At 40.3% G+C, this 16,327-nt stretch overlaps 1 protein-coding gene across 3 annotated transcripts in view; it reads right to left on the reverse strand.

The window, feature by feature from the left end:
* Nucleotides 1–16,327, reverse strand: part of MAN2C1 (mannosidase alpha class 2C member 1) — a 61,792-nt gene that overhangs the window by 1,981 nt on the left and 43,484 nt on the right. For 2 of the 3 annotated variants that reach the window (XM_069981814.1, XM_069981828.1), the window contains 13 exons: nt 13,788–13,909; nt 12,819–12,904; nt 12,368–12,529; nt 11,997–12,079; nt 10,013–10,107; nt 9,577–9,681; nt 9,348–9,504; nt 6,923–7,066; nt 6,259–6,368; nt 4,996–5,075; nt 3,927–4,072; nt 3,154–3,257; nt 368–1,861 (listed from right to left, as the gene is read on the reverse strand). In XM_069981814.1, coding sequence (XP_069837915.1) covers nt 1,726–1,861; nt 3,154–3,257; nt 3,927–4,072; nt 4,996–5,075; nt 6,259–6,368; nt 6,923–7,066; nt 9,348–9,504; nt 9,577–9,681; nt 10,013–10,107; nt 11,997–12,079; nt 12,368–12,529; nt 12,819–12,904; nt 13,788–13,909 — 1,530 coding nt within the window. In that variant the 3' untranslated portion in view covers nt 368–1,725. Of the gene's footprint in view, nt 1–367; nt 1,862–3,153; nt 3,258–3,926; nt 4,073–4,995; nt 5,076–6,258; nt 6,369–6,922; nt 7,067–9,347; nt 9,505–9,576; nt 9,682–10,012; nt 10,108–11,996; nt 12,080–12,367; nt 12,530–12,818; nt 12,905–13,787; nt 13,910–16,327 lie in introns of those variants that run through there. The other variant, XM_069981822.1, reaches the window with a different exon arrangement.

Below are 16,327 nucleotides of genomic sequence, written 5' to 3' on the forward strand. Positions count from 1 at the left end.
AACAAAGACCATAAAAACAATTAAAAATACCACCATAAATAAATATGTGAATAAACAACTATATTGAAACAAGTAAATGTATACAATAACCAAACACAGTAATGTGTCAAATCCCCTGTGCTAAAGCACACTAAATCACATAAATGAATACATCATAACAATGCAAGCAATCAAAGTGCAAGTGCAAGCAAAGTGCAAAGAAGAGGGGGTAAGTGTAATACAACCACTATGGCCATCACTCAGTGGGTAGGGGAGAACATCCCACGCGTTCCGTCACATGGACTTCCTCAGTATTCATTTATGTGATTTAGTGTGCTTTAGCACAGGGGATTTGACACATTACTGTGTTTGGTTATTGTATACATTTACTTGTTTCAATATAGTTGTTTATTCACATATTTATTTATATACCTATTTATTTATCTATTTATTCATTTCTTGATGAAGAGTATGGTCATCGCCTAATACATTTTTCATTGGGCTGGGTGCCACCTGGCCGGTGGTTTGGTGGTATTTTTAATTGTTTTTTGGTCTTTGTTTGTTCCCGGCATTTATGTATAATAAAATTTCTATCATTTTGCATTGTTTGTGAGGTGCAGTCCAATTTTTCAGTCTTTTTTTCTTGTGGCATATATGTATATTTTGGGCTGTTAGGACTTGCACTCATCCATTGATTGGCTCCCTGGTGCCAGTCCGTTTACCACATTAACCCTTAGAAAGGACAGCATAAACCTACCGTCAGCGTCTCTTTAAAAGGACTTTTCACCTCTCCTGACTTCTCCGTTATCATACCTGTATTCCCTATATAATAACAATGTTGAAGCATATTTTTTTAGGGCTCCGCTTTGCTGTTCGGCTATTCCTCCAGCATATTTATGAATAAGTGAAAAAGCAGTCCGCTTTTTTTACTTGCGGCTCAGGCAGCAAGCTTTCACACATATTCACCTGGGCTGATCTCGTCCCCAAAGTGCAGAAATATTTCCATGTTTTTATGCCGTTCAGGTCCTGCTGGATCTACAAAGACTGGAGGTCACTGTCCTATATGCATATCTATTATAGCACTCTTAGAGATGCATAGAAGAAAGTGACTTCGGAAAATCTTTAAAAACTCTGGACAGTGGTCATGAGGGTGCCAGCAGGACCTCAACAATGTCAAAACATGGGGGGGGGGGAAACTTCAACTATTGGGTATTTTAAATCCCCTTGTCAAACTAGTGTTTTTATACACAGTCTGACACTGTCAGCAGTGACTGGACTATTTGAGGCTGCAGGGACAAACCCACAATTGACAATTCAGAAATTGATATTTGTAAATTTCTATTAAAAAGTATTCCTAAAATAGACAAGATAGGAGAAATGACAGGTCCTCTTGAAAGTGATCCAATCTAAAGGATTTAGGGCTCTGAATTACAATAATGATACAAAGAATGCTGCAAATCTAGCCATGTGGGTGAGTTGACAAGTTGAGGGAGAGACACTGCCCACATGATTAGTTAGCACTGATTTGCATACATTTTCAGGGAGATGGAGGCAATGCCAAGCGAACAGTTTATATGGTCGAAAATGTTGCAGCATTTTTCACATCATCATTGTTGTAACTCAGAACCCTAAATTCTTGTGATTGGTTCCATTTAAGGTAATATATTTTTTTTAAAAAGTAATGTAATGGAGAGAGTAGTGGGCATATAACACCAGTTCTAAGAAACGTTGATCATGTAAAATATTTTAGTGTTCATTCAGCAGCTTTCTCTGCAGGACCAAGAGGAGAGTTAACACTTTGAATGGAGTAAAGGAAAGTTTCAAACCGTGGTCCTCAAAAATAAGTGGTTGGCTGCTGCATGGGCGTTCCAGAAGGTCACACCTGAGATGAAGAACATTAGATTTCAATACTGCTGCTTTGGTATTTTAGATCCTGGTCTAATAAACACAACATAGAATCTATCAGAATAATCTAGAACAATGACAGTTTACTGCAATACATAAGGTATTGCAGTGTACAGTATGAGAAATCAAGTGATTGCATGTGTATGTCATATGTCCCCTAGCTAGACTAAAAGTGCAATTAAAAAAAAAGTATAAAAATGTTTTTAAACATATATAAAATTCAACATACAGTGGTTCCTTGGTTTAAGAGTAACTTGGTTTAAGAGTGTTTTGGTTTAAGAGCTCACAGTTTTTCAAAATTGTGACTTTGTTTAAGAGCATTGCTTTGGTTTAAGAGCTCCCTGTACTGGGTGGGAGCGCAAGTGGAGGAAAGCATGGTCTACATAGCGGGGTCTACAGCACTGTACTCTGAACCAGTAAGTCTCCCTCACCTTCCAAATCATAGCAGATCAACTTCAGGCTGGGGCTTGCATCAGAGGACAGGACTGTGGGAGTAATCTCTCCATAGCTGTAACCCCTCTCTACCCAGACAGCGAGTGCTGCATGTATGGGCCCACATCTGCCCTGCTCATTCCTTCATGTTCCCTGCAGTCTCTGTCCGCCCTTGTGTTTCCCATCCTCTCCATTACTGTACAGTAACTTATATCACATATTCTGCTGTTTCTGAATGTTTGTTTCATTTGTTTTACATGTTATTCAGTATAATAAATCATTATTTTTGGGGTGTGGAACCAATTGTCGGCATTTCTATGATTTCTTATGGGAAAATTTGCTTTGGTTTAAGAGTGGATTTGGATTACGAGCACGGTACTGGAACTAATTATGCTGGTAATCCAAGGCACCACTAAAAAGAGATAAATCACTTTTTTTTTAAATAGAAAAACCTAATAAAATAAAAAGGTAGATATGATCCTTTAAGGTGAATGCCATAAATGTTAAAAAACAAAATAAAACAATGCCAGTGACTGACAGGTATACTTACTGATTGACAGCTCTTTCTATACACACAGATAGCTGTCAATCACTGCATTAGACAGTCCTCTTAACTACTTAGCTCATAATTAGGTTTATATTAATAAATGACAAGTGGCTCTGGCCGCACGCTCCATTGTGTGCAGCAGAGAATTTGGATGCAGGCGCACATCCGAATTCAGCAGAAATGAAGATCATCCAGCCAGTACTTTAGTAATCAGTATTTTTGCGGATCAGCAAAAACGGGGATGTGATCTGTATTTTTTACAGATCTGTGGATGTTACGGACATACTTACATGAAAGCCTCTTTAACCTGGAGTGAGGTCTGCAGCCAGGTATCTACAGTGCTCCCATAGGACTCATACAGCCTCAGTACAAGGACATTTGGCTGCTTCTCTGCCTGTGATAACAAATATGGAATACATGAAAAACTATTCTTCTTTTACTTTAAAAATTTCAATCATTTTTCAGCAAGGTAATAGAAACTACAAGGCATAGTAAGTAAAAACTAATATGGTATATGACACTTTTTTATTTGTACATTCTAGATGCTCTCCCTTTATCCATCTTTTTATGCTAGAGAAGAAATACTAACCTGCCCTGATCCCTCACAGTTGCCATCCGTGCGCGCCCGCATCCGAATTCCCCGCTGCTAACAATGGAGCGTGTGGCTGGAGCCACATGCTGCATTGTGTGAACTGACAGGGTTTTCTGCGGCTGCTATTCATTGAATAGTGGCCGCAGAAGACTGACATTTCAGTTTCTTGTGGCGCCACTAAGGATCCCGGCCGGAGTGTATGCATTCCTTGGAAGGTACCACTACGTAAGTTCCGTAGTAATCACGGCTGTTACAATGGCCATGATTATTACGAAACTTACGCAGTGGGAACATGGCCTTACAATTTATCCACTGTAAAAATGGCCCTTATGTCCTGCAAATCTTCACAAGTAGAAAGGCATTCTACAAATTCTATAAAAATAGGAAATAGTAAAAGTAGATCCAGTCAGGCAGGTTTATGTGCCAACAATTCATGGCACTGAACACATGTCAAGACAAAAGTGTACTTACTTGTTTTACAGCATCTAAGACTATGGCTGGAGAAAGTACAGTAAAAGCACTCCAGGATACATGCTGTGTTGATAGTGCTGAGGAGGTGAGAAGCGGCATGCAGAAATTGTATGCATGCTGAATTACACCTGCTTCTTGAAACGACTCTGATAGGAAGATATAAATTGATAAAGAACCTTTTATTGACTTAAAAAGGGAATAAAGTACTATAAAACAAGAAAAAACACAAACCTATACTGATATCACCCTATAAAATTTCATGATCTGAGGGAGTGGATCTAAGCCACTATTCCACATACAATAATAAAAGTTTTAAGTTTCATACTCCCAGACAACCACTTTAAATGTATTGAGGTAGCCTAAAAAATAAAAGCTGCTGCAAGACGTGGTATAAAATAACAAACTAAACAATAGTTGCCTTTTAAATCCACTTCTGCTCAAAATACAATGCACTTCGCAATACCTACTGTTTTTTGTCTGAAGTGACTATATGCCACTTATCCACATGGCTGCTGCCGCCGCCTATACTTGGCCTCAGACGTGATGCTAGAACCTATAGCACGACAACTGTGAGACAAGTGCTTGGCTACTTCTGTCAAGTGGATTTACAGCTAGTAACGCAAAAACAAAAAACAAAGACTGGTAGGAACCACTGGAGCAAAATGCAATGATGGCCAGGCCAGGAACCTAACCAAGGACAGCAAGTTCTGTTATCTGTAATTAAAGTTTATAATAATAATAATGCTAATAATAATTTAAAAAAAAGTTTAACCCTTTGCAGATGCAGCAGTTTATGGTAAAAGTCTAATTCTCCCCCATGAGTCACTTTTTTTTTATGTTTTCAATAGCCAAATATAGGCATATTCTTTGGTAAAAAAAAATGCAATACTTTCCACTAAAACATATCTGATGTGCTACTAGCATAACTACTATAGTCAGAAAAAAAGCATATGTAATAATATAATAATAGGTATGACGTGTGTTAAGATTTATTTAAAGTACTTCGTTGATCTGGAGGAGAAAAATATAATGCTTGTAATACAAAACTTATTTATAACCAGATACATACTCTCATGAGGCAGAAGTGCATAGGAAAAGGCATGTTGTCCAATATCAGCAGTGGCATCAGGGGACTTTGGGGCTCTCAGTCTAATAAAACATACAAAATTAAAAAAAACACAGAATTAAACTCCTCAAAATACCAGTTGTTAGCATATCCATCATTAATTCAGCTATTTTATATGCTATGGTCCTGTTTACATACAGTAAGTACAGGGATTAACCCCTTAAAGACCGGAACAATTTAAATTTTTGCACTTCCGTTTTTTTCCTCCTTTTGCTTAAAAGGCCATAGCAGTTGCATTTTTTCACCTAGAATCCCACATGAACCCTTATTTTTTGCTCCACTAATTGTACTTTGCAATGACAGGCTGAATTTTTGCATAAAGTACACTGCGAAACCAGAAAAAAAATAAATGTGTAGTGAAATTGAAAAAAAAAAAAAAAAAAAAAAAAACAACAAAAACCGCATTCTGTTTATTTCGGGGGTATTTGTTTTTACACCGTTCAGCCTGGGGTAAAACTGACTTGTTATATATGTTCCTCAAGTCGTTACGATTACACAGATATGTAACATGTATAACTTTTCTTTTATCTGATGGCTTGTAAAAAATTCAAACCATTGTTAACAAATGCGACCAAAAATGCGCAATTTTCCACTTTGGAATTTTTTTTGCACGTATGCCGTTTACCGTGCGAGATCGGGAATGTGATAAATTAATAATTTGGGTGATTACGAACGCAGCGTAACAAACATGTTTATTTATTTATAACATGGAAACGGGTATGATTCAAACTTTTATTAGGGGAGGTTTTTTTTTTATTACTAATAACACTTTATTTATTTCTTTACATATATACTAGAAGCCCCCCTGGGAGACTTCTAGTATAAGTACACTGATCTCTCATTGAGATCTATGCTGTATAGTTATACAGCATAGATCAATGAGATAGGCACTGGATTGCTGGATTGCAGCCGGAAGCAAATAGAGTGCCGAGGCGGGATCAGTGCCATTACGGCGCAGACACCCAGTCGGTACAGACATGTGGATCGCTCCTCCGGGACAACGTTGATCCACCCCACTAGACACCAGGGATGAGGCTGCATAAAGGATTCAGATGCAGCTGTCAACTTTGACAGCTGCATCTGAATCCTTAATTAGCGGGCACGGCGATTGGACCGTGCCCGTTAATTGCCGCGGACTTGCAGACAAGTTGCACATAATATTTTGGACAAAATATTATATTAGAGAAAACATTGACAACAACTCACAAGGAAAGGCTGAGAACGCTCCCAAGCACTGAACAACCGTATTTACAGTCATTAAGGACAGCTATTCCAAAGCCGTGCTCTGACAGATCCATCCATCGATGTGCCCAAACCTGTAAAGAGCACAGATTATAATATGTACCAAACACCCACAAAAAAAGTCATAATAAGGGACGCAAATGAATGAAACACAAGAGAACATGGCCCTGAACAAACTTACAATCTAAAAGGTGTTCGAGCAGAGAAAACAAAAGGAAGGGTAGAAGGCAGCAACATGTGATCAGAGAACACTTGAGGGGGCCCAGGATGATTGCTAGGTTATTGTAAAAACACACGCTTTATAAATGCAAATATGGTTACCAATACAGCCTGATAAATAAAAATAATAAAATTATAGTACACTGGGGATGGGTTACAATTAGAAAAATATCCACTAAAGATTGCTGCTTTATTTTCTATATTATAATTGAGGCAAGAGGGTGTCTATAGAAAGAAAGCAAACCGTCATTATGAAAGAGAACTAACTGTGTTTGGTTCTATCTTGTTTTATGTATTAAGGAAACTATAGCTTTTAAACACTGTACAGCAAGTTACTAATCATACTGGTAATCTGATAATTAAGGGTTAAAAATAAGATATAGTACTAGAAACAGTATGAAAACCCCACCTCATATCGTGCCCAGTCCCAAGAAGTATTTCGATGAGTTGGTCTCTGTAAATGTCCAAACTGGATCTCATATGTTGCATTTGTACTATGAACTGTAGTGGGAAATTCAACTTTCAAAAACTTATGCGCTTCAGCCCAGGTTACCTGTAACAAAGCAAGAAGACGTCTATAATAAACTAGCTGACTTACCTGGCTTCACACAGGTCTATTTCATTTAAGCTTTTTAATTTCATAGTCTGTTATTTGTGTGTGTGGTTAAAAACTTTGTTACTGATGAAGCCAATATGTCCAATAAGTAAACTTTTTAAAATTAAAAAAAAAAAGATATCCCCACAAATAGTGATTTCCCTGACGATTTTTGTGGGAAAAAAAGAGGATGTGTGTATATATTTTATATATATATACATATATACAATAGTCAACAGCAGCATTAAAGCAGTGAGCAGCACGTTCCTGGGCTCCTGAACAGAATTCAAGCGCCAGAAGAGCCTTCCCACACTGTCCTATCAGCTTGGCCCGCCCCTTTCAAGCTTGGGACAGTGTGGGGACGCTCTTCTGGCGCTTGAATGCCGTTCAGAAGCCCAGGAAAGTGCTGCTCACTGCTATAGTTTGCAGATAGCAGCAGTGTGATAGGCGCTCGGAGCCCGGGCTGAGCTTTACCATCTAGCTCAACCCAGGCTCCCAGCGCTGATCACACTCCTGCTATCTGCAAACTATAGCAGTGAGCAGCACTTTCCTGGGCTCCTGAACGGCTGTCATACTATCAGCGAGCTGGACTCGAGGGGAGGGGAGGGCTGTCATGTGATGCGGCACCTGCAGCCCTCCCCCCGCTCCAGCAAGACTGCAACAGAGCAAGAATAGGAGGTGCCAGGAGAGGAGGCAGCGAGGAGTCCACCCCTTCATCCCCGGTGGGGCAGTAACGGCGCAGACACCGACACTAGACGCACAGCTCCTGGTGGGGTAAGTGTGTCAGCACATTGCAGTGCTCCCGCCTCCCCCCTCCTGTTTTCTGACTCATCTTTGCTTTATAAGATGCATTTACATATATATATATATATATATATATATATATATATATATATATATAGAGAGAGAGAGAGAGAGAGAGAGAGAGAGACCAGAATACTGCAAGAAGGCTTTGTTAATTCTCTCTCTTTATATCTATATCTATATATATATCTTCCTTATTTAACGTTACTGAAAGAAAAGAAGCATGGTACTTGGAAACGCTGAACTCAGTAGTGGATTATAATAGGTTCTTCTCGGGCGGTAGCCTGGGGCCCATGGCCACCCAAAAAGACTTATACTTTCAGTGGTGTACTGTCTCCTGGCTACATTTCTGCCATGATTTGCAAAAAAAAAAACCGCTGCTTTTTTACTGCAATTTTGCACAATTAAGGGCATTATGACATTATCTATCCTGTACTAGTGCTGCCATAGTTACAATGGGGTGGGGGGGCCCAGGCTTGGTGAAGAGCCCGGGGCCTACGGTAAAGTTAGACCACCCCTGCCTGCACTAGATGTAACTACCTCTCAAGCTCTGAAGAAGTGGACTAAAGATCCTTTTGATGTCTTTTCTGTCACATTCTTCTTATGTCCCAGACAAACTGCTGTACGGGCAGCTCTCAGAATATCAGCATAGGGGCTCATCGTGACTGAAAATATGGGATTGCTGTTTGAGAGACAGACTGCACACCTCCAATAAAGTGACTGCCGTCTGAGAGACAGACCCTGCACCTCCAATAATGTGATTGCTGACTGAGAGACAGACCCTGCACCTCCAATAATGTGATTGCTGCCTGAGAGACAGACCCTACACCTCCAATAATGTGACTGCTGAGAGACAGACTGTGCACCAGCAATAATGTGACTGCTGCCTGAGAGACAGACACTGCATCTCTACCAATGTGACTGCCTCATTTCATCGATGAACCAAATGATAAACAGACACAATATATAGTGAAATGACAAACGATAATAGCATTTCTACTTTCTGTCACTAGGAAGCCCTAAGCAGCAGTGGTTCAGGCACTGAAGAATGACAGCGCTGGGTGGGGCTCTTTTTATGTTGTTTTTTTTTGTATGTTTTATTTTATAAGGTAGATTGATGTGTCCAATAACAATGATTTTAATGGATTAATCTAATGTTAAATAGTTAAGTTTTCTACATCAGTTTTCTACTGTTCTGTTGGCATAACAGTTTCCTTTTTTTAGCTTACAGTCTTATACTTTAAATATATGTCAATGGTCAAATTAAATTAGAATAATCCATTGATCTATTAATATTCATTGTTGCCATCTCTTTCCAAAATAAGAACTGATGTAGGGAGCAAACATTTTTGTGAATACTGTATGTAATCATAAATATAAAGAATAACCTAACTACTGTTTATTTCAATACTTTCTCTTGTACTTGTTACATTACCTTTGTATTAAATCTGATGTATGGACTTGAAGCCTCGAGGATTATCTCTTGCTCAATAGTACTATGACCACTGATTTCCAAACTAAACATCACAACTCCTCTCAGCCCTCCATTACTATTGATCTTTATTTTAGTCAAGACACTTGTTACAGGTTTCCTACAATAAGAATATGACAGTATAAATGACAACATAGGGTAACATGAAGTTAACTTTATTCATCCAAGTTACCTGGTCTCTAGATGATAGTCCATCACATCCCAAGCATCCCAGTATAAGGGAATGTCATCAAACATCACAAACTGGTTTGCGAGACAAGCTTTGGGAATGCATTCCCTGGAACAAGCCATAAAGCCACGTTATAGGGACACATTGAAATACAACATATGAGATGTAATTATAAAGTAAGAACACAAAACAGATCAATGAAATGCTCACTTTTAATAAAAAAGTAGCACTAAACTGGTCATGAAATGGATTACAGAAATGAAATCCAGAACAAAATTACTACAGGCAGCAATTCATACACAGTTTATGGGTTGGTTCCAGAATGCATGACTTGATGAGCAGTTTGGTGCAACTGCAGTCAAAGAAAAAAGTGTTTATTTACGGATATCATGCTTTGGCTTTACTGCCTTTATCTAGCAATTCGCATAAGCTGCTTTACCTGTTGCAGGATAACAGCCTTAGGGATGTCAAACGTCCAGCTGAATCAATGATGGCCTGAAGGATTCCATTCTCCATTTTTACAGAACCATCATCCTGAAAAGATATCAAAATAAAGATACTGAAACTAGAAAATACATAAAAGTGCAACTTATGGGGTGGCTGCTAATACCAGTCATACAAACACAGAACACTGACATAAAATAACCATCCATCTAGTCTACCCTAATTGCATATGTTTATGCCAGCCATGCTTAAAGGGTCACATCTTTTACCCAGTTAAACTAAGCATAGGGCCAGACAAGGCTTACAAGGAGTTTCACTGTCCTGCCTTTGAATTGTTGATCATGTGCTGCTGTGCAAAGCATGTTTTTTTTTTTTTTAAATGTGTATGTTAAGTACCAAGAGGGTGGTCACACATTCCACAAGTTCCCAGGGTTTCTATCCCCCCTTGCCTTTGTACTAGGGGAAGAGAGCTGTTGGATATATGTGCACACACATAATGTTCTCTTTAAAGGAGACCTGTCACCCCCGTGCCGGGGTGACAGGCTCCCGACCCCCCGTTAGAGCCCCCTATACTCACGTGATCCCGCTTCCTGAGCCGGTCGGGTCACGGAGATATCAGAGCCCGAAGCCCGGCGCGCGCGCTGACAGCAGAGTCAGACGCCCATAGAGAATGAATGGGGAGTCCGATGCTCCGTCATTTTCTATGGGCATCGGACTCTCCTGTCAGCGCGCGCACCGGGCTTCGGGCACTGATATCTCCGTGACCCGACCGGCTCAGGAAGCGGGACCCGGTGCGATCAGGTGAGTATAGGGGGCTGTAACGGGGGGTCGGGAGCCTGTGACAGGTCCTCTTTAAAAACAATTGCATGGCTCAGCAGTACAGGATCAATAACTAAAACATAAGACAGTGACCCTGCCCATAAGCCTTATGTGGCCCTATGCTTAGTTTACCTGGGTGATCTATTTTACCTACTTAGTGCCCTATTACACAGAGTAATAAATAGCCAAATCAGGGCGATTCAGCCAATTATCGCTCCGTGCAATAGAGAGAACAATCAGGCGATGAAATGATCTTTGGCTTACTGTTTCTTAACGTCCAGACCTAAAATCATTGGGTGCGCATCGCTACAAGTAATAGCGATGCACACCCGGCAGCTGATGACTGTAGTATCAAATAATTAAATATTAACTTACGTTACCACGTTCCCTGGTGTCCTTGGAGGCCTTCCCCGCTGTCTGCAGCTCTGCCTTCTGACAGGCCATGGCCTGTCAGTGCAGAGACCAGAACAGTAGGCAGAGCTGCAGACAGCAGGGAAGGCTCGAGGACACCAGGGAACATGGTAAGGTAAGTTATTACTTTATTATTTTATAGTATTATTTTAGTAAAGGGCAGCAAGGATATTGCTAACAATGTCCGTGCAGCCCTTGCTGCCCAATAGTTGGCCAGTGTAATTGCTTGGTAAACGAGCGCCAATCTAGCAGATCGTTTACAGTTTATGATCAGGCCGTCTAATAGCATCCTTAGCAAACAAAATATCACTATAGATTTGCCCAAATCTGCTATAGCTAATAATTGTGATGCTACAAATTTGTTTTACCTCACAATGTATTTTTACATTATGTTACAGTCTCAATAGCTTGGTCAATAACCCGTTACTCAGCTGTACTAATCTTTGGAGCTCATCATCTTGTATATACAGTATATCTTCTTATCTATCACTCACGATAGCTTCCTCTTTTGTAATATGAAAAAGGATTTTTGTAGATTTACCAACCATACCTGTAAAGTAATATTTTCTTATATCGCTTCCCCCCCCCCCCCCCCCCCAAAAAAAAATGAAACTCAAATTTTAGCCCCAAATTTTAGCCCCTAGTTTCTTATTAAAAACACTTCCAAACTCTATTTAGGCCATTAACATATGTTTAAAGTTTCAAAGGGGAATCTGTCAGCATGTTTAATCTACTGAATCTGTACATACCTGCATAACAACTGTGACCAGGGAAGCTGGATTTACCTCTTTAGGTAATACAGTATAGCCCATACTAGGCACTCTTACTAGTCCTTAAAAATATAAGAGATATGGAATGGCAAAATCAGACAACAAAAAAAAACTTATTGCAATGTAATTTACAGAATAGTAATGGTCAGATGTATCTGTCACTTTACACACACACTTCATTCCACATTCACATAGCGCTTTAAAGCCATAGTGGCATATGAGGATTGTATTCTAGTACAAAGAACCTGCCATGCAAAAGTACAAATGAATCTGCCTTCCAAATGAACAACTATGTATGTGTTAGATGGATATGACAAATACAGAAATGGGAATCAATTTGAGAAACGTACCCAAGCGTGGCTCCCCTGATCCTGGCATGGAAATAACTTCTGTGCGCTCCCAAGGTAATGTGTTTATTACGGAGAATGACTGACTGACCACAGGCTGGGATGGAGTCTTTAGTAGTGACTGAATTGCATCACTGAGAAGTTTGGCTCCTTCTGTTCTGATTTCTGTCAAACAAAAACAAATGATCAAATGATGTTGAGTAAAAGAACTGCTGACACTCATCACTGGGCAGTAGGATCCTGGTTTTGGGCCTGTAAGGGATCTACTTATCTTATCAGCCTATTACATGGTTGGGTAACCATGGGGGGATTCACTGCAATACACTGTTGGCAGTGCATCCCCTATCACATTGGTTGATGTAAGGCCGATGGCTGTGTAATAAGGCCATAAGCCTCATCATGAAAACAATTATAATTCAGCAAAAGCACAGAAATGGACTAAAATAAATCTCACCTTTATAGTATCTTAAAGCATCTTCAACCACCAGCTGGATACAGCTACCAGGTAGTACATCATGGAATTGATTCAAAAGCAATATCCTTGGACATAAGCAAAAAAAAAAAAAAAAAAAAAGCAATACAGTCACCCCACCACAGTCAGATAACATCAGGGCATAAGGAGAGTCTTAAAATTAATAAAAATATCACCAAAACGGTTTTTAAAAATATGTTTAAAGGGGTAGTTCAACATTTGTTCACTAAATAACACACATTACCAAGTTAAATAACACACATTACAAAGTTGTATAACTTGTGAATGGCCCCCTTCCCCATGTTGCCCCCACTCCGGAATTTTGCTGCATTATACTCACTGAATCACTGTCGACCCTGGCTGGACTGCTCCAGCCCTCTCTCATTCCGGCCCCCCTCCAGCGGGTCATCAGATTCTCAGCCGCGGTTGGCTGAGCTCTGTTATGATGATGTGTTTGACCCAAGATGGCAACCGGAGTCGACAGAGATTTGGTGAGTATAATGCACCAGAAGGGGCCCATTCACTTAAATAACACACATTACAAAGTTGTGTAACTTTTTAATGTGTGTTATTTAGTGAACAAATGTTGAACGCTGCACTACCCCTTTAAGAACTTGATTTAAATCATACATTGTCCCTTTAAGGGTTGAATGTTGATTTGAAGAAAAGTTATTTCCATGAGGTGTCAATGTAGAGCAAGTACTTGCTGGAGGAGAGCTACTTTGCATACATAGTTGTTGAGAAGACTGTAGCTGTCTTTTAGAATACAGTTTAATATTTTAAGTATTTTGCAGTGCCAAGGGAGAAATGTATGGGTATGCAGAGGGGGGTGCGGTATGGGTATATAAAAATAAGTGTATATTGCAAGGTGCCTTGCACAAAAATCCTGTGCCACACAATTGCAGGAATCATGTAATGCAGGGTATGAATGACAAATAAATGTGATTGTACCTCCAGAGATGTTGAAGTCTATCACTTGGGTAAATGAAACTCTTGTCCTGGGCCAAGGTGATGGAGCTCAGGAATTCCACATCATGTAGTAGCTGCTCACATTGTCTGTTTCCTTTCTTAATCTAAAGAGTAAATGAGTGGAAACAAATACAGTGGTACTTTGGTTTAAGAGTAACTTGGTTTAAGAGCTCACAGTTTTTCAAAATTGTGACTTGGTTTAAGAGCATTGCTTTGGTTTAAGACCTCCCTGTACTGGGTGGGAGGGCGAGTGGAGGAGGGGCATGGTCTGCATAGCGTGGTCTTCAGCACTGTACTTTGACCCAGGAAGTCTCCCTCACCTTCCAAATCATAGCAGATCCACTTCAGGCTGGGGCTTACATCAGAGGACAGGACTGTGGAGGTAATCTCTTCGTAGCTGTAACCCCTCTCTCCCCAGACAGAAAGTGCTGCATGTATGTGCCCACACCTGCCTTGCTCATTCCTCTATGTTCCCTGCAGTCTCTCTCAGCCCTTGTGTTTCCCATTACTGTAAAGTAACTTACAATATCACATATTCTGCTGTTTATGAATGTTTGTTTCATTAGTTGTACATGTTATTCAGAATAATAATTATTTATTTTTGGGGTGTGGAACCAATCGTCTGCATTTCTATGATTTCTTATGGGGAAAATGTGCTTTGGTTTAAGAGTGGATTTGGATTACAAGCACGGTCCCGGAACTAATTATGCTCGTAATCCAAGGCACCACTGTTCTTGTAATAGGTAAATTATCTTTTTGTTAGAAACAGTTCGCTGTCTTCACCCTCAGCGCTGTTGTCATTTTACATGTTATTCAGAATAATAATTATTTATTTTTGGGGTGTGGAACCAATTGTCTGCATTTCTATGATTTCTTATGGGGAAAATTTGCTTTGGTTTAAGAGTGAATTTGGATTACAAGCAAGGCCCCAGAACGAATTATGCTCATAATCCAAGGCACCACTGTACTTGTAATAGTAATAGGTAAATTATCTTTTTGTTAGAAACAGTTCCCTGCCTTCACTAGTATGTAAATTAAGACATCTTAGTGGCCGGGGATAGGACTATCCACCTGCCCCCAGTGCTTCATATCACCTAATATACCAATATACATATTAATAAAACTAAAGATTTAACAACAATAACGCTGAGGATGAAGGCAGGAAAATGACCTTCATTCTCAGTGTCGCTGGCACTATTGGAACATAGCAGGCTAGAGACTTCTAACCTGTTAGTTTCCCTTTAAAAGAGCATGCACAAAGGCTTCCCTCTTCTCGGCAGAACCTCTCAGCTAGTGCACTTCTTAAATCAGTCTTGTGACATGTTTAAAACGTCTATGGGGGACATTTATGAAACAGAGGAAACTGGCATTATCTGGCATAGAAGGGCCAGATTTAAATACATTTATTTGCCCATGCTTGTTGTGCGAATAAATTAATTGTATTGGGTCCCTCTGACTGTAACATGACTGCGGCTGCATGAAGAGGGGCAGCAGCAGAAAAATGTTAACCCTCTCCCGCCGTTGCACAGTAAATTAACATCACTGCAGCCTATGCCTGGTGCTGCAGCAACGTTAATTTACTTTACTGGATGACACAGGTGTAGGAGCTATGCCTGTGTCATCCGCGGCAGGTCCCGGCTATCAGTGATAGCCGGGGACCCGCCGCAATGTCAGCAAGACCGCAGTATCTGTAGAGCTCCGGAGAGAGAATTTTCCCTCTACCGAGAGAGAATTGTCTCTCCGAACTGATCGCAGGGCCCCGTTGGTAGCCAAAGAAACCGGAAGCCTCAGGCTTTCGGTTTCTAGTTATGGAGGCCGGCGGGGGAGGGAGGCAAGGCAGGACGTGTGCCGGGCACACGTCTGTGAGCGCTGCCTCCTCCGCTCTCTCCCCTGCCACTGTTATAAGATAGTAACAGCGGCAGGGGACATCGGAGAGGGGGCAGAGCTAGGGGACATCAGCTTATGGGATCATTATGATCCCATAAGCTGATGTAAAATCACGACCTGGGCATTGAGGCATCAATGATCCCAGGTTGTGAAAGGGTTAAGGAAACCTGTGTCAGCTCTGAGCCGCTGTAGGTTTCACTCCATGTGCACACGCAGGGGCTCCCATGCACACAGGATTTATGCAGGGACATTGCGTATGAGTGTGGAAGCCTGTCTTAAAACTAAACCTAGAGTCAATGGATTAAAGCAGTAAAGGGTGGGAGCGCGTGTGTGAGAAATAGGTACTAAACTGCATGTCCCAAATCTGTTCCTACTTCAGTGGTTACTCTACCCTCTCCTATACATGTCTGCACAATGCAAAGAGCAACATGTCACAGTATGTCATGCATAGCCATAGTCTTTAGATAGAATTGGGCATAAAAAGGTGATTTCCTATGAGATTTTATATATATATATATATATATATATATATATATATATATATATATATATATATATATTGTACATCAGGTTTTTTTTTTTACAATAGTTCAATTTCTACATATATTCACAAGCTACAATGCATTATTATACCT

The sequence above is a fragment of the Dendropsophus ebraccatus genome, chromosome 1 (assembly GCF_027789765.1).
Source record: "Dendropsophus ebraccatus isolate aDenEbr1 chromosome 1, aDenEbr1.pat, whole genome shotgun sequence".
In the NCBI taxonomy this organism is placed as follows: Eukaryota; Metazoa; Chordata; class Amphibia; order Anura; family Hylidae; genus Dendropsophus; species Dendropsophus ebraccatus.